General features: G+C 44.0%; 3 protein-coding genes across 3 annotated transcripts in view; 2 read left to right on the top strand and 1 right to left on the bottom strand.

Annotated features, from left to right (window-relative positions):
- The window catches only part of LOC310857050 (protein phosphatase 1 regulatory subunit 12A), a 336,915-nt gene that overhangs the window by 94,913 nt on the left and 223,501 nt on the right, over positions 1 to 18,501 (bottom strand). The window lies entirely within an intron of this gene.
- The window catches only part of LOC310857231 (extracellular calcium-sensing receptor-like), a gene marked incomplete at its 3' end in the record, with an annotated part of 111,461 nt that overhangs the window by 10,117 nt on the left and 82,843 nt on the right, over positions 1 to 18,501 (top strand). The window lies entirely within an intron of this gene.
- LOC310857997 (cadherin-related family member 3-like) lies at positions 1,740 to 17,576 on the top strand (the record flags this gene model as incomplete). Its single annotated transcript, XM_083764041.1, has 18 exons — positions 1,740 to 1,794; positions 2,347 to 2,552; positions 3,219 to 3,375; positions 4,837 to 4,922; positions 5,066 to 5,169; positions 5,818 to 5,957; positions 7,295 to 7,493; positions 8,394 to 8,559; positions 9,630 to 9,732; positions 10,306 to 10,404; positions 10,930 to 11,171; positions 11,587 to 11,755; positions 14,422 to 14,714; positions 15,652 to 15,830; positions 16,214 to 16,233; positions 16,425 to 16,450; positions 17,017 to 17,065; positions 17,347 to 17,576. 18 exons carry the CDS (start codon positions 1,740 to 1,742, stop codon positions 17,574 to 17,576), a joined length of 2,523 nt encoding a protein of 840 aa, XP_083620167.1.

Raw genomic sequence — 18,501 nt, 5'->3', positions numbered from 1 at the left:
CCATTCAGTTGGGACCCCCAAAATAATTTGGTGACCCCCCCGAGGGGTCGGGACCCACAGGTTGAGAACCCCTGCACTAGGCTGTATGAGGTCAAGTAGAGAGGTGATTCTGGTGTAATAAAAGACGTACGTCCGCCATCCAGCATTGCTTTGTTTTCATTCTGCATGCGTAGCGCGTCAGGTGGCTCGACAAAAAAAGCTAAAAACACTGAAATACACTGGTGCTTACTATGTGGGTCAAATAAAAATAATGTGTTTGTTACTGCCTGGCTGTCACTCTGGGGCGGTGTAGGCGACCGGGAATAGGCCAATAAAACGGCATAAAACCATGCCAAAACTGCCCAAAACAGCCAAGATTTTGTGCACGTGATACACGTGCACAAAGATTTACACGAGCTTCAGTGCCCTGCAGGGGCCCTGTGTAAGACTATGCTGGGCAACTTTGACGATGGAGAGAGCCACTATAATTCCACACTCACTCCAGAGGGAAACGTTGCATATTTCTGTCGTAGAAAAAATTGCCGATCTACTAGCTCAAAACGCGCTTTGAGCTTGTAGATCGGCTATTTTTTCCTATATTTGAATTTAATTATTTTATTTGCTGCGTTTGAATTGGAATCCTGAAAAGTAAAATTCTTATTTTATTTCAAATGCATTTATACTTACCGGTATGTTAACTTTAACAACTTAATGCATTGGACATAAAAAAGACAATACAAAATACAAATAGTCATTCAGTCATATAGACTGAAGTAATTAAATCGGGTCATGTTTGGAATTGTAACAGCTGAAATCAATAGTATATCAGTGTTAACCATGAGGGCCACATTAAGTGAAGGTGAGGGCCGCATGTGGCCCCCGGGCTGCCAGTTGCCCATGCATGATGTACGATGATAAGAGCGCCCCTCACTTCACATCACACGGGTTGGATTTTCTTCATATCGTTAGCAACAGCGTTGCTATATGATGATTCAACTGTAATAAACAGACAGCTTATCAGATGTGAGAACATGACCGTACAGTACATCATCCCATGGTTTCTACCAACAGAACGCCTCGTAGCAACACTGACGTCCATCAGTGTGTCTCCAGACCAGAGAGACGACTGCACGTTGTGTCCACCTTCTCACGTCCAGCCTAACAGCTTTCTCCTGGACATTCAAGTCTGATATTTTCTGCACCAAGGTTATAATAGTTGTGTATATTATGCTTCAGTTTTAGTTTAGTTTTGAATATGATTTTCTTCTAATTGAGTTTTTTTTAAGGCAGCAGGTTTGCTATAGTTTAATTTTTTTAGTTTTTAGTTTGTTTCAATGCTTAGTTTTTGGTTCAGTTGTAGTGGGTTTTTTGTTGCGTACTGTGTGCGTGTGTCAGGTGCAGGATTCAAAAAGGTCAGTAAGTAGGCCTATTGTGTAATAACAACTTAACAAAATATACCATTTAAAAAATATATATATATAATAATATATCTATTATATTCAGTTACGGTTGGTAATGAGAAAAGACTAAAACTAAGGCGAATTTGTCTATAATTCCTGTTAGTTTTAGTTAGTTTAGTAAACACACAATACAGTTTCAGGTCAGTTAGTTATCACTTTTGAATTTTTATTATAGTTTTTATTTAGTTCAGTTTTTTTTTTGCGTGTTATGTCCACGTTCGCACATTCAGTCTAATTAACTGCTTTCTCCTCAACATTCAAGAACAGTCTGATATGTTCTGCACAGACAGGACGAGGATAATGTCCGCTGACAGAGCCCATCTCCTGTTGCTTTTGTGCTCGTGGATGATGCAAGGTGAGTACTATACACGCTGCCGGATTCATGGTGTATTTTGTATTTACTGTATAGGCCTATGCTGTACTATAAATACATGTATGTGTACGTACATGCTGGAAACTAAACTAATCCCATCGTCCCTGTTCCGGGCATAATAGGTCATAATAGGCGAGCGTTTGCAGGAAATAGCCGTTGTCGCCGTGTTGTGGCCTGGTAGATCGGCTATTTTGGGGCAAAGAGATTTGGGGCTCCATTTTCCTCACCGTTAAACCCCTTATCCCTAAACTTCTTTGCCTTTTTTTTACTATTTCGAAAAACATTTTTGAATAGTTCAACTAGCCAATCTACATGGACACGTTGTGAGCTTGTATTGGCCATTTTAACTATTCAAAAATGTTTTAGACAAAATATCTTACATTTTATTAATAGGAAAAATAGCAGATCTACAGGGTAATCAATGCAGATTTTTATTTTTTCCTATATTTTTATACGTGTGGGTCCCTACAGAGTAGAGTCAAACGTACAATATTTGTTTGTTATTATAATTCTTATTGATCGATTGTTTTCCAGGCGGGGTTGCAGAGCTGTCTCTGCCGGGTCTTCCGGCGATGGTGAGCCTGCCGGAGAACAGTCCTGCCGGGACTCCGGTCCACGTGTTCCGCGTCACCGTGCTGACCCCGGGCGTCTCCTTGGAAACGGGCTTCCCTGTCATCGTCAACCCTGACCCGCTGACCACCGCCTTCACCGTGTCCATGAGCAACGGCTCACATGCTCTGGTGAGCACCCCGTTTGGTGGGGGGGGGGGGAAGTACCCACATGTACGTAACCTCAGAACACTAAACATGGGTGATTTTCACGTGGAGAATACAATTTTGGTTATTGCCATAATGTCGCTGATGGGTGGGTCTTTCAGTCCCCCTGATGTCTGAGGTGGGGGTGGGTCTTTCAGTACCTTCATGATGCTCAGTGTCATCATAATGTTGCTGATGTCTGAGGTGGGGGTGGGTCTTTCAGTACCTTCATGATGCTCAGTGACATCATAATGTAGGCAGGAGAAGGGCCCACACCGATATTAATGAGGTGCTAAAGGCCTAAGGTGATGAACAACGGAAAGAGAGCCACGATGCTGGAAGTTTATTAACAGAAACCAATGTTTCGACCTGTAAGGTCTTCTTCAGGGAATCCATTCCCTGAAGAAGTACCTCACGTTGCCATCTATTGCTGTACTTCAATACATTTTGATGAGAAATATTTTTATGGAATATTTGACATTGTTTTGTTCCAGAGACCCCCAGAAGAGAAGATTTCTTTTTTTTTAAATAGTAGGTGTACAAGCTTGCAGTGTGGCACAAAGCTTGATCTGCTATTCTTGAATAGCCCACAAAAACAATAACCTAAAAAGACACTTGTTGATGGTTTTCTTTGTATGGCTGACTGTATAGGTGTCAGTGACAGGAACCTCAGAGCTGGACTTTGAGTCCTTCCCAAACCGCTATGTCCTCCACATGGTGGCGCTGGACAGCGGAGGAGACAGCGTCATGGAGACCCTGACCGTCGTCCTGCGAGACGAAGACGAACCGCCCGCCTTTCACCATGAAGGTTCTACTCACTAAACCTTTCACCATGAAGGTTCTACTCACTAAACCTTTCACCATGAAGGTTCTACTCACTAAACCTTTCACCATGAAGGTTCTACTCACTAAACCTTTCACCATGTTCTGTACTCACTAAACCTTTCACCATGAAGGTTCTACTCACTAAACCTTTCACCATGTTCTGTACTCACTAAACCTTTCACCATGAAGGTTCTACTCACTAAACCTTTCACCATGTTCTGTACTCACTAAACCTTTCACCATGAAGGTTCTACTCACTAAACCTTTCACCATGTTCTGTACTCACTAAACCTTTCACCATGAAGGTTCTACTCACTAAACCTTTCACCATGAAGGTTCTACTCACTAAACCTTTCACCATGTTCTGTACTCACTAAACCTTTCACCATGAAGGTTCTACTCACTAAACCTTTCACCATGAAGGTTCTACTCACTAAACCTTTCACCATGAAGGTTCTACTCACTAAACCTTTCACCATGAAGGTTCTGTACTCACTAAACCTTTCACCATGAAGGTTCTACTCACTAAACCTTTCACCATGAAGGTTCTACTCACTAAACCTTTCACCATGAAGGTTCTACTCACTAAACCTTTCACCATGAAGGTTCTATACTCTAAACCTTTCACCATGAAGGTTCTGTACTCACTAAACCTTTCACCATGAAGGTTCTACTCACTAAACCTTTCACCATGAAGGTTCTACTCACTAAACCTTTCACCATGAAGGTTCTACTCACTAAACCTTTCACCATGTTCTGTACTCGCTAAACCTTTCACCATGAAGGTTCTACTCACTAAACCTTTCACCATGAAGGTTCTGTATTCACTAAACCTTTCACCATGAAGGTTCTATACTCATTAAACCTTTCACCATAATATGAAAAACACTATAGCAATGATTGCTATCACACTATAGAGCTTCACAGTCCCGACCGCTCCCGAGGACCAGAAGTGAATTCCCTGTTCATTTTCCTCATAGACTTTTCAAAAAGTATTTATATAAAGACGTTTACACCATGGACAAAGCCAACTCGATTTGTGACAGTAAACACAATGTTTTGGGCCGATCAAATAATTTGTAAGAAGAAAAACATGGCAGTATAGAACACTTTTTGTTCTGTTTCTCGTCTTACAATTGAATTGAATTTGATCAGCTAAAAACATTGTGTTTATTTGTCATGATGTGTCACAACTCGAGTTGGCTTTGCTTTTGTCGTAATTGTCTTTAAATAAATACTTTTTGAAAAGTCTATGAGGAAAATGAACGGGGAATTCACTTCTGGTTCTAGCGTCGTCATGAAAGGGGGCAGACTGCGACGCTCTATAGAGCATCACTAGCTTATATAGGCCTACTGCATGTGTCATGTGCATCTGTGTAGTAGGTCACAGTGTCCATGCAGTGGCCAATACATTTCGTAATTCGTACATGCATTTTTCTTACAGAGACAACACTGTACATAGTAGAGAAATCTGCCCCAGGAAACCTCTACTGCCCCACTGTGTCCGACCCGGAGGACAAGCCTCTGACTGTAAGACTGACCTTTCATCACATAATGCATTATATTTGTCCGTTCCAAAATGTTGTGTTATAGTGTGTACGTGCGTGCGTGCGTGTCTGTATGCCCGTGTGTGCGCGCGTACACGTGCGCGTGCATGTGTGTGTTTTTTACAGTTCAGCCTCTCACTGTCCCCTCCCACTCCTGGCTTTGACATTGACCCAGCATCAGGAGTCATTTTCACCACCAAGCAGTTTGACTTCGAGACAGACCCCACCAGGTAATATATATACGGTCTGTCGTCTGACAGGGATTAGCTAGGGTCTGTGGTTATATGCATTTGTGGGCATCCATGACATGAAACAGATTGATAATATTGCTCTCTGATCCACAGTTATGTATAAACATCAGTATAAATGATGGAACCTGTCTGTCTGTCTGTCTCTCTCTCAGCTACATATTGAACATCAGCGTGAGTGATGGAACTCACACTGTGTGGACAATGCTGACTGTCCACGTCCTGAACAGGCACGACAACAAGCCTACCTTCTTAAAGTGAGTGAGTGGGAGATGGGTGGGGCCGAGAAAGGCCCTTAAGCGAATAGTCTAATATCTTTGGTGGTGGGGTGACCACCGAACTACAACACGACGTCACTGAGCCGCGGTGAAGAGCAAACCACGCTCTCCCCAGCCCTTCTCTCTGTTCTTACTCACCACCGCTCCACGTTATTACAGCTCCGGTGGTCACCTCACCACCGGAGCGGTGGTCACCTCACCACAGAAAATCCAGACTATGAATAGGACTTTATTGTTGACAGCAAGATCTTACAGTACTTATGTGGTGTGTGTGTGTGTGTGTGTGTGTGTGTGTGTGTGTGTGTGTGTGTGTGTGTGTGTGTGTGTGTGTGTGTGTGTGCATGTTGTGCAGTACGATCACCTCGTTCACGCTGCGTGAGGAGTTGACTCCGGGGTTCATCGTGGTGAACATCACGGCTGTGGTTCCTGATCTGGAGGACGGTTACATCACGTACACCATCACCGATAACGAGTACATGTCTATAGACACATGTGAGTCTGAACTGTTCACTATTACTGATAATAACTAGAAGTCTATAGACACATGTGAGTCTGAACTGTTCACTATGATAACAACTAGCAGTCTATAGACACATGTGGGTGAACTGTTCACTATGATAACAACTAGCAGTCTATAGACACATGTGAGTGAAATGTTCACTATTACTGATAATAACTAGCAGTCTATAGACACGGTCTTCACTATGATAACAACTATATCACTATAACTGATGACTAGAAAAAGTGCCCCTCTGGGCACAGGTCTCCACCAGGGCAGGTCAGGTTGTGGCGTCCTGGTGGCGCTATAATAGGCAATTGTGAAAAGGGTGACATTTCTTCTCACGACTTGGATGGCAATTGGATGATTTGAGGCATTTTGTTCCAAATAATAATATGGTGTGATATATTCCTCAGCCTAGTAGGAACGTCTGTGAAAGATTTCACTTAAATTGCACGCTCCGTTCATGATTTGAGGCTTTTTGTTCAAAACGGGCCAATCCTGCAAACTTTGAAAGTCAATGTTAGCCAACTAGGATGGAATCTGAAATACCGGACAGATCCGTCTTGTACACATGACTATAGAGATAGTGTGTAACGATTTGCGGGAGTTTTGGACAGAATCTGGAGGAGTAATATAAAAAAAGGTGTTTTTCAACAGTCGGCCTCCTGGTGGAGGTATAACAGGCCGTTCTGGAAAATCCGACCGGGTTAACGGTGCCGGAGATTAGCTGGTAACAGACGGAGGGAGGGACGGACACACACGCGGATGGAGTGCTAAACATCCCCTTTTCACACAGACGACCAGTGAACAAATTGTACAACATTAACTGGTCAGCATGGCCCTCGGTCTTCATCTGCGAAGAGAAAAAAGCCTGGTCACAACCTTAGGCGCAGAGACGCTATCGGTCTGGAGGTATCGGTCCGGAACATCCGACAAATGTATTTCCCCCGGATACGATATTATTCCGACGAATCACAACACTTGTTTCATTCACGGAGAATGTAAACTGATTCGTAAAGCATCATCGTCATTTCGTCATTGTTTTTCTTCTTACTAATTATTTGATTGGCCCAAAACATTGTAATTATTGTCATGATTTGTCACGATCCGAGTTGGCTTTGTCCGCGGTGTAACCGTCTTTAAATAAATACTTTTTGAAAAGCCTATGGAGAAAATGAATGGAGAATAATTTCCTGGGTCACTCGTCGTTCTGAAAGGGGGGCGGGACTGCGACGCTCTATAGACAGAATTAGACACATGTGTTGTCCTTTCAGGGAATTTCAGCCCCCATGCCTCTCTAACACTCTCTGCCCGATCCGTGTTCCAGACAGCGGCGTCCTTTGGGTCTCGGGCAGGATGGACCGTGACAGCGGACCCCTCAGGGACCACCCCACCCTGGCGCTGATGGTGACGGCCACGCTGGGGGGCCACTCTGAGCCCCGCCCCCTGACCAACACCCTGGCCCTGGAGGTCACCGTCACTGACCGCAACGACAACCCCCCCGCCTGTGTGCCTGCTGCCAGCAGGTTGTACTCATACACTATACAACACATTCCCCGCAGTTGACGTAGATCTACATCAAATGTTAATTTGGCGGTCTACCGCCGTTGACATAGATAGATTTGCGTCAAACGTCCTTTATAGTGGTTCATGATAGCTCACGCTCATAATGCTACATACATGAAGCATGAAGTGAGATGTACAGTAAGCAAGATTGATGGCCGGACGCATCCACTCGTAAACATATTTTCAAATGCCTTTAATTAATGCAACATTACACGACAGGGTGTGCTTTACCGCGAATTCTGGCACGACTTTAGTCGAGTTACGTATTAGCAGCACTGAAGTGAAGTAAATGCTCTTGGTTACTTTACACCACTGATTAGTGTAGTGTAGTGAAATGAAAAATATGTTTTTCACACTTTTAGACCACATCCATGGTCATCATATGAGCATACCTAACAATGGATGCCAAAAAAATGGGTACATTTTAATTTTTGTGTATTTTTATCACTAAAAATATATAATATCTGAAAACATTATAGTATAGGGTAGAAATAAGCCACATAGAACTGAACTAGTACAGCTGGCCGACTATCTGACATGTAAACAAACACACTACATGCGTCCTGCGTTTAGCATAGCTACCGTCCCTAGCTACCCATTGCCTGAAGGGATGCGACACTCTGATTGTTTCAGAAACTTCAGAGCCAGCGTTTCAAGCTGAAACTTCAAAATAAAATGCCCACCGTTTCCATTTCACTACACCTTTAAACATTTTTTTTATTTTAGCGTTGTCTATTCAACAACACGACCTAAACTCTGCTACATTTGAAATTGAAATATTGTACATGTTTGCTTGTTTCCCTGCCATTGTGACAGGGAACAAACGCCATTGTGTTTATGTTTGTTTGTGTCCATGTCAGGGTGGAGCTTCTGGAGACAGCGGAGGCGGGGTCTGTCGTCACCACGGTAGCGTGTACAGACAACGACGTGGAGCTCAGCTTCACGCAGTACGAGCTGACCGGACTGTCCTGTCTCGATTGCAAGATGATCTTTGCCCTGGACCCCAGAACACCCAATCACATTGTGGTAAATCCATTGATCGTCTTATCTGGGATATATGGGAGATTACTCCGGTGGTTCTCAAACTAAGGGGGTCCGACGGAGCCACACTTTAGCTCCGAGAAGAGGTTCCGTGACAGAACGAGTGTTGAGCCGTCCTAAAACAGTGGCGAAAACCCCTTTCTCAGTATAATTTCCAAAAAGTAACGGCATTTCTGGTTATGCTAAAGATGATAAACTTAGGACAGGCATGTAACATTTTTAGACAGAGGTGAATCGACCGCTTACAAAGCTTATGAAGTCAGCCAGTAGGCCTACCATGTTTTGTTTTTGTTTCTCAATGGCTACTGGAAATTCCATTAACCCAGAAATGGTGATTATTAAACTTTTATGATAGAAATGTGCGGACCTCATCACATTTGTGATGACGGCTATGGCTGTTTTGTGCAAAACTAATGCTTGGAATGGATTCAGAATCATGAAAACCCTTAAAGAATGATGACATTTGGACTTTTTTTGCCTTATATAGGATGTTAAAGGTATATTCAGTGATTTCAATTTCTTTTCAAATATCACTATTTTTTTTGTTTTATTCTGATAATCCTCCCTACTATAGAGTTTGCTGAACATATAATGAGTTCTTCCCTGTCCCCAGTTAACCCATGGGGTAAAAAAAAACCTTACTGTTTTTTACTGGCCCAGCCTTCATCCAATCAGGATAGAGAGGGGCCTTCCGCCAATCATGATCGAGCAGGGGCGGGCATTGGTGTGCGTACTGTTGGCCTGTCGCGTGTCCCCCCACTGTAGTGTGTGCATGTGCATCTTGTTACCGGGGTGGACCAAATCACTGAATACTCCTTTAATGGTATGGTCACATACAGTATTATGCAAATAACTCAAATTGCTCAACGTGCAACTTTTAGCAACCAAGCTTAATCTCATCTGCTAAGCTATAGATGACACTTGAATCGTAAAAAGTTTACATTAAACAACATTTAATAGTAGACACATCGATATGGGGTCCCTGGCACAAAACTGTACTCGCCAAAAAAGGTTTCAAATCAGCATTAACCCCTCCCTGTCCACCTCCTCCACAGCTGACCGCTGACCTGGACTTTGAGCTTGAAGCCAACCTGCTGGACAAACGCGAATACAGACTGATGGTCAGCGCTCGGGACAAGAACCACACCTCTCTGACAGGTAAGAACCTACAACTCTCTGACAGGTAAGAACCTACACCTCTCTGACAGGTAAGAACCTACACCTACCTCTCTGACAGGTAAGAACCCTACACCTCTCTGACAGGTAAGAACCTACACCTCTCTGACAGGTAAGAACACCACACCTCTCTGACAGGTAAGAACCTACACCTCTCTGACAGGTAAGAACCTACACCTCTCTGACAGGTAAGAACACCACACCTCTCTGACAGGTAAGAACCTACACCTCTCTGACAGGTAAGAACCTACACCTCTCTGACAGGTAAGAACCTACACCTCTCTGACAGGTAAGAACCTACACCTCTCTGACAGGTAAGAACCTACACCTCTCTGACAGGTACACAAACACACTGTTCCAAGTGCTCCAACGTCTGGCTTTCACTCATGATGTCATGTGGAAGCCAAGTCTATGAACTTTTAATGTTTGCTTTATTAAGCAGCCCACCCCCCGTTTTGAGCATCCCCACCCAGTGGCAGTCAAGTCTATATGGACTTGACAAAAATGTGACTAAAACTGAGTCTGTCTGTCTCTCTGTGTCCTCGCTCTTCACAGGAAGTGCGTTTGTCTTCGTGACGGTGACTGCAGTGAATGAGTTCCGTCCTGTCTTCAATCCTGCATCGTATTTCTTCAGTGTCTCGGAGCTTCTCGACCGTACGTATAAGATCTAAAGCTCTACCGGGTCCATCCATCTTCAACCGCTTATCCGTAGTCGTGTTGCGGGGGCAACAGCTCCACCAGAAAGCTCCAGACTTCCCTCTCCAGAGCAACATTAATAACTTCATTCCATAAGAGCTCCTTCCTCCTTCATTCTGGGGGAGGCATTCCAAGGCTCTTTGGAGATATAATCCCCCCCATCTGATCCTTGGTCTGCCCCTGCAGGGGTCTCCTCCCAGTCGAGGACCTCCCTAGGGAAACGCTCGGGAGGCATCCTAACCTAAGCTGGCTCCTTTCCAGGCGAAAGGGAAATGCCAGGCACCCGTTTGAGAAAAGTTATTTTGTCCGCTTGTATCCGCGACCTTATTCTTTCGGTCATGAGCCACACTTCCTGACCATTGGTGAGAGTTGGAACGAAGATTGCTCGGTGATATTATATTATCACAATTGTTGCTGCCTGTAAATCTTCATGTATCAGAATAACTACAACAACAAGTGTCTGTGTGTTTTTTGTCGAATCAGGAGGGGCCGTGATCGGGTCTGTGTCGGCCACAGACGACGACCTCCCTCCCACGCCCATCACTTACACGCTGGTGTCTGCAGGGGGCGCCGGCGCAGCGTCCTCCAACATCTTCTTCGTGGACTCCAGGCGGGGGGGCATCAGCCTGCTGACCCGACCCGACTACGAGACCACCCTATCCTACCGGCTGCTCATCAGGGCCTCGGACGGAGACCCGCACAGACCGCTGTCTGCTACCGCTACGGTGAAACACTGACACCCAGTGGTTCATTATGAACTTAACATCAATTTATTTCAATTCAATTCAAGGGGTGTTTTGGTACAGTGGACAGTATGTGTCTCTGATGTCTTGGTACAGTGGGCAGACAATATGTGTCTCTGATGTCTTGGTACAGTGGGCAGACAGTATGTGTCTCTGATGTCTTGGTACAGTGGACAGACAGTATGTGTCTCTGTTGTCTTGGTACAGTGGACAGGCGGTTAGTAAATGTAGCTCAGTTTCCACTTAATTAAATGTGTGTGCAGTGGGTGCACATCCTGTCTTCCCTCACATGCACACAGACCTCTACGGTGAAACAGTGACACCTAGTGGTTCATGATGAACATGACATACACACAGAGCACCAGGCCTGCTACCTTACTTCGGTTTTTCACTTCAGGTTACCGTTAACATCACCGAGGCCAACGACGAGCCTCCGCTGTGCGGGCCCAACCGGACCACCCTGATGGTCCCGAAAGGTCAGAGGTCAGGCACAAATGTCCAGGGCTTCATGCTGTCCTGCACGGACAAGGACTCACCCCCCCAGTCCTTCATCTACACCATCTCCGGTAATGTCACCACCAAATATGGTCATCATGCATCTATACGCACACACGCACGCACAACACCAGGGGAAACTAGTACAATAACTAGAAATGCACTCTGTCGAGCTGCCAACTTGGGCTTTGCGCACAAGTCGGCCATGTGCGCAAGCAGAGCGCGCCATGAGGTCCCTCATTGCCTGGTGGAGTACACCGACATACACACATACCCAGCCGATACATATACCCCCTATTGACCTCATACCAATTTTGAAACGTACTTTAGTTACGTCATGGAGAACAGCGGCTTCTCATTGGCTGGTGGAATGTACCGACATACTGTAATACCCTGATTGGCCGAGCGACGCCACCGACATACATACTTGTATGTATTTATTTGGTTCCGTGGACAAAGCCAACTCGAGTTGTGACAAATCATCACAATAAACACAATATTTTGGACCAAACAAATAATTACAAAGAAGAAAAACAACAAAAAAAGTTTTGTAACCTGCCGTTTTTTTCTTCTTTCTAATTCTTTGTTCGGCCCAAAATAATGTGTTTGTTGTCATGATTTGTCACAACTCGAGTTGGCATTGTATGAGACTTAAAAGGTCTTTAAATAAATACTTTTTGAAAAGTCTATGAGGAAAATGAACGGGGAATCATTTCCTGGGCCCTGGTAGGGGGCGGGACTGCGACGCTCTATTGCGCAAGAAACTAGTACAAAAGGCGCCATGTGGTAATCCATCCGGTACAGAAAGACTAAGGGGTCGATTTAGGACTTCTATTTTACTTACTTCTATATTACTAATCTAATTACAGTATTATGATCTGGGGGCGTGTAGTATGTCATATTGCAATTTTGGGCATGTTAAGAAGCGCTTTTGACACCCCGCGGAGTGCGCAAAACGGCCTTGAATTAGTCATGGGTGTGTTTAAGGCGTGTTTGAGACGTACCCAATCAACATGTCCGTACTATTCTCTTTACCAGTCAGCTGATGTCACATACGGAATGCGCACTTTGGGGATCGTGGTATGACATTTCTTCAGGCTGGCACCATAGAAGACATGACATGCCTTTGTCACATTTGGGTTAATTATTCCTATTGCACTGCATGCTGTCACCTTTATGCCTCAAAAGAACAGACCCATCTTTCAGATCGGAATGGAATTGCGAGTAGATAGCAGCATATTGGCAAATTGGCAATTAATTAATTAATTCGATAACGATAGAACCATGTACCATACAGCGAATGAAAGCAAGATTCCTAAGGAATATGGAGATTTTTACATTTAATAAAACGGTTGAGAAATGAGAGAACCATGAGTGTTTATAGGCTAATATCAACGTTTTTTTATGAAAGACCAAACGGGCTGTGAACTTGAAGAGCTCAATCACCATCCCGACACGGAAGAAATATAGCCTAGTGCATGCATGTATATGCACTGTTGCACTTGCACACAGTAGCCTACACACGCTCTTTATTTGTTTCTATTGAAAAACACCAGTAAAATAACGTTTATTATATTTTATTTCATTCAAGTCACGACGAAGGAATGAGTTGAATGCGTGCTGCGTAATGCTGTGGCCCCGATGGTATGGTCTTCGCTGAGTTCGCTCGTAGCATTTTATTGAAGGAGACTTGAATCGGGTGTGATACAGCATATGAAAGCACATTTCCCACGGATTATGGAGATGTTTTTATTTATTTTTAAGGTTGAGAAATGAAAGAATTATGGCCGTTTCTAATCTCAACATTGTTTTAAAAAAGACGCAAAACTGCCATGTCTCATAGAAACAAGTAAATAGGTCTATAAAAATAAGCGCATATAACAGGGGTCTGTAACCTATTTTAAATGAAGTGCCATGTTTTTATTTTCTAAATAGTGAGTCTGCCATATCCAGGTTAATTTGAATGACACCACATTAAAATAAAAAAACATATTTTGATTGTCCACAAATATAAAGTTCTTCCTTCTTTTTAAATATGTTCTTGCACATTGTTATAATGATCATTATATATCCCCCTGCAGTCAGAGTTCATAGTTTTAATGAATGAATGTGATGCATTGTGAGCTGGTATAGATCTGCTATTTTCAAAAGTAATCTTTTTATTTAATTTTTGGATTAGCTGTCCTTAGTTGGGCAAATGCATTCATCTGGGGATCATTGACATCGGAATGTGCTGTGTGAGGATCACTGGTTTAAACAACATTAGGAGAAAAGCCCAAATAACCACTTTAGAAACAAGAAAAACAACTACACAGAAAGCAACTTTACAGAAAAATAAGCCGCTTATAATAAACAGACATGGCAACACTCTACCAGCTTCCCAGAGCCGCTCAAGTGTCAAATCAAACAGTGCTTTTTGCGTTTATGAGGTGGTCAGACCCACGTCTAATCGTTATGCGCTGAGTGTCTTTAGGTCAAGGGGCTTAATAGCAAATTGCGCAAAGCGAAAATAATTAACATATGGACACTCCCACAATGCTAAAATATTCAGGACCGCGGTAAGCCATAATGTGTGTGCGTTCAACACGGGTCAGTGCGTTCAACACGGGCCGATATGCCTTTCATAATACGAATGTGCGCAGAGCGAGGCCAATTTATGTATTTCCATTGGTAAAACGCACCTTCAAAATCTACCCAAGAGTCTCAGATGAGTGTCATATATGGTGTCGTCCTCCAGGGGGCAGCAACCTCAACAACCACTTTGTGTTCTCCCCGTCGGCGGGCTCCAACGTGACCAGGCTGCTGCTGAACGAGCCCTTCGACTTCGAAGGCGGCGCCGACACTGTGTGGCGCTACAGCCTCACTGTGCTCGTGTCTGACGGGAACCTGAGGGCCGGGGGGGGTGCCCGGCGCTCCGTGGCCCCCCCGGGGAGCCCCGGGCACCGCGCCGCTCGGACGCAGACGGGCACGGTCATCATCGACATCCAGGTGTATGATCCGGACCTCGTTACGGTCATCACCACCACCACCGTAAGTCCGGGAGCAGCAGACACTAACTAAGTACGTTTATGCATCAGTGAAATATTGGATTGAACATTTCAGGCCACGTAGTAAATATTCTTTGACACATCATTTATGGGCATGATATGGGATTTCCCGAACACGTTTTTCTGCTCCCGATCATTTGATTTGGAGTATCTGCCTATACAGATTTTTCGAGGGGCGCTAGCCCCTCCTATGCCCAGCTTTTGTGTGTTCGTGTCAATCATAGCGATGATTTGATTGGCTGATCAGATCACCCTATAGCAATGATTTGATTGGCTGAGAAAAGTAGGCAACGTATTGAGGATAAAAAGTGAGGACGGAAAAGTGAGGACGCAAATTGTGATTGGCCGGAATGAGCTTGTTGTTCACTTCACACGGGTGTGATTTTTATAGAACACTTAAGCCATATCACAATATCCAGTCTAATACCATGATATGGATATAATATTGATACTAGGGATGTCCTTTTTTCTTTTTTTGCCTCCGATCCGATTCAGATCACTTGAAAATGGCGTGATCGGCACAGATCGGTACAAACCTATAGTCATGATTCATTCACCAGGAGCCTGGATGGCTTGTTTCCAATGTCACGCTAACAGACATACGCCATGCTATAAGAACTATGTCACACTAACAGACCTACGCCATGCTATAAGAACTACGTCACGCTAACAGACCTACGCCATGCTATAAGAACTATGTCACGCTAATAGACCTACGCCATGCTATAAGAACTACGACACGCTAACAGCTAACAGACGTAAGTCATGCTGACAGAGCTAACAGACGTAAGTCATGCTAACAGAGCTAACAGATTTGCATCGCGATAACAGTGCTAACAGACGTAAGTCATGCTGACAGAACTCACAGACATAAGTCATGCTAACAGAGCTAACAGATGTACATAACGGTTCCTCGGCAGTCTCGCGTGACCTACATCACGCTGACAGAGAACACGTTCAGCATGGCGGACTGGTACGTGTGGTTAATCATGGCTCTGGGCCTCATGCTGCTGCTTCCCCTACTGGTCTACCTGCTGTACTGCTGCTGTCGCTGGCTCTCCACCCTGGACCTCAGCTGCTGTGAGCCCAGGACAAAACTGTGAGTTTATATACAGTAAGCTGCAGTGAGCCCAGGTCATGTATTTTCGTACAGTAACTATGTATGCCATATATCATAAAAGAGTGTTGCACAAAAGTAATGAAAATAGCCAACGCATTGTGAGCTTGTTGCTCGGCTAGTTTTAAAAGGCTTTTTTAATGTTTCTTTGCATAACAATATATTTATTACCGTCACTGTATTAAAGGAGATAAGGCAGGAAACCTTTGCTACTAAAAGGTGTGTGAGCATAGCAGCAACGCAGCCAATGTGCATTAGGACATCTTAGTCAAGGTGCTACGGTGCTTCCAACTGAGTGCGCTGAGGAGGCCTATACGTGGAATGATGGTTGTTGATGTTGACACTTCACTTGTCCTGTTTTACAGCCTCACAGAAGAAGAACCTGGTAAGAGTGAACCTTCATTGTCACGCACGCACACATGCACGCACACACGCGTTCCCACACACACACACACACACACGCACACGCACACACACACACACGCACACACACACACACACACACACACACACACACACACACACACACACACAGGATACTTCTATCTGACAGCGCTTGTTTCTGTCCCGTTGCAGAACCTATGCAGTCAGACGTCTTCCTGGTAAGAACATCGTCCTTGTCTATACATGTGTTTACGTTGTGTAACGCCCAGGATTCAACGGGGAAGATATTAGGCATTTTGTCATCAGTCTGAGACACTATACTGACTTTACTGCTACTGTTATGGCCTGGCTCTAAAGCCCACAAGAAAAATGGGTAAATCACTCATGTTTTATTAACAACAATGAATGAAATAAATCTAGAACTAGTTTCCAACTGAAGCTATCGGGGACACATTCTGCCCAAAACTGATATGAGCAGAAGGATCAACATATGGAATGTCAGAACAGGTCAGCTCCATATATTCAATTATGCATGAGATGTCGTATAAGGGTTTGAGGTTAGATTTAGAGTTGCTGGCCAATATTGATGACATCAGGCATCTCCATGTATTGGCATTCCCATATATGGGCTTAATATCTCCATCCCTGATGATGTCACGAAGCATGACCATATATGGAGACATGGGGTGATGGACGGACAGGACGGACTGTCTGATGGGAAATGCACGTTTTCATAGTAAATGCTTCGCAATAACGTGATTTCACATACTTCCTTCCGTTTCAGGAAGTGACAAAGATCCACACAGTGTTTGATGGAGAGGAGGTGGATCCAGGTATATACACACAGTAGGCTACTATATTTCTATATATATTTCTATATATATTTCTAAGGTTATTTGAGCTCTAACTTTTAACCTTTAAAACCTTGCGTAGCCTACTATCTATTATCCCTAGGACTTTTTGAATGAACGAACGAACGAATGAATGAATCAATCAAACGGAGCTGTTTTACAAACCACCACTAGTCTGTGCTTCTGTGTTTTCATGTCCTGCCTCAAAAAAAATGAAAAAAGAGTAAATGACGTGTGTGTGTGTGTGTGTGTGTGTGTGTTAGTGTCAAACAGGGTGTATGAGTACAACAGCAAGTCTGGAGCGCGACGCTGGAAGGACCACAGCGTTGCACCCTCCCTGCCTGGTGGCGGCACACTGATGACATCATCACGCAGCACCCTGATGACATCGCAGGCTGAAACAGGCCCCGCCCAGCAGCCACAGAGCAGAAGTGGGGGGGAGGCCACCAACGCGATTGGACGGCCCGATCACGTGACCGCCTCAGATGCGTGAACGTCACAACGACGTCAATAGAGCAGTCTGACTTCACTGCCTCTAGAGGGCGCTATCCCCCTATGCTCAGCTTTGTGTGTGCGTGTGATATTTAGAGATGGTTTGATTGATAAATAGTGAGGGCGGAACATTTAAGACAATTGTGATTGGCCAGAATGACAGAGAAGTGGAGAGAGAGAGCAATGTCCGGAACCGGAGTCAGCCCCGGGCGGCGTCATTTGGGGAACGTAATGGAGTCAAGTACAATATCTCTAGAGTGAAAAAATAAATAATTTTATATACTTAAATACCATAATTTTATGGTCACGTCAGCTGTCAGTCTTGAATGAAAACAATGATTTGACTTGTTACGTTGTTTCTAATACAAAATAAACACGTAAAATAAATGAATGAAAACGTTTATTTCACTTCATTTACAAATTACAACAACTCCCCAAGTCAAAAGTTCATACAAAAGTTTTCATATCTGACTGGATGTACTTTCATCTGGAAGACAACTGAATCTAAGATTACTTGTGATCAGCAATCAAATATCTATATTATAAATGTAATAATAAATTGTTTTGAAATGTACAGAAGATATAATATCATTGAATTGTCTTGGTGGCACCTCGACCCATGATGGATTTCTTAGTGTTTCTTTCAGGTTTCAAAAGCATTATGTAACACTTTGGTCCAAACAGCGCCACCAAAATGCCAAAACTAGATGCTAGAATAGCAAATACTTCGACTACATCTGCATATTTGCCTGGAGAGCTGATATATGCTGGGATGAAGGCTATCCACACGGCACAGAAGATCAACATGCTGAAGGTGATCAACTTGGCTTCATTGAAGTTATCTGGAAGATTCCTAGCCATGAACGCTAAGACAAAGCTGAGGAGTGCAAGTAAACCGATATAACCTAGTAACACTGCAAAACCAA

The sequence above is a fragment of the Protomyctophum parallelum genome (genome assembly GCF_964188405.1).
Source record: "Protomyctophum parallelum genome assembly, chromosome: 4".
Lineage (NCBI taxonomy): Eukaryota > Metazoa > Chordata > Actinopteri > Myctophiformes > Myctophidae > Protomyctophum > Protomyctophum parallelum.
The sequence above is the reverse complement of the archived record's forward strand: the minus strand, read 5'-3'. Positions and strand labels throughout refer to the sequence as shown.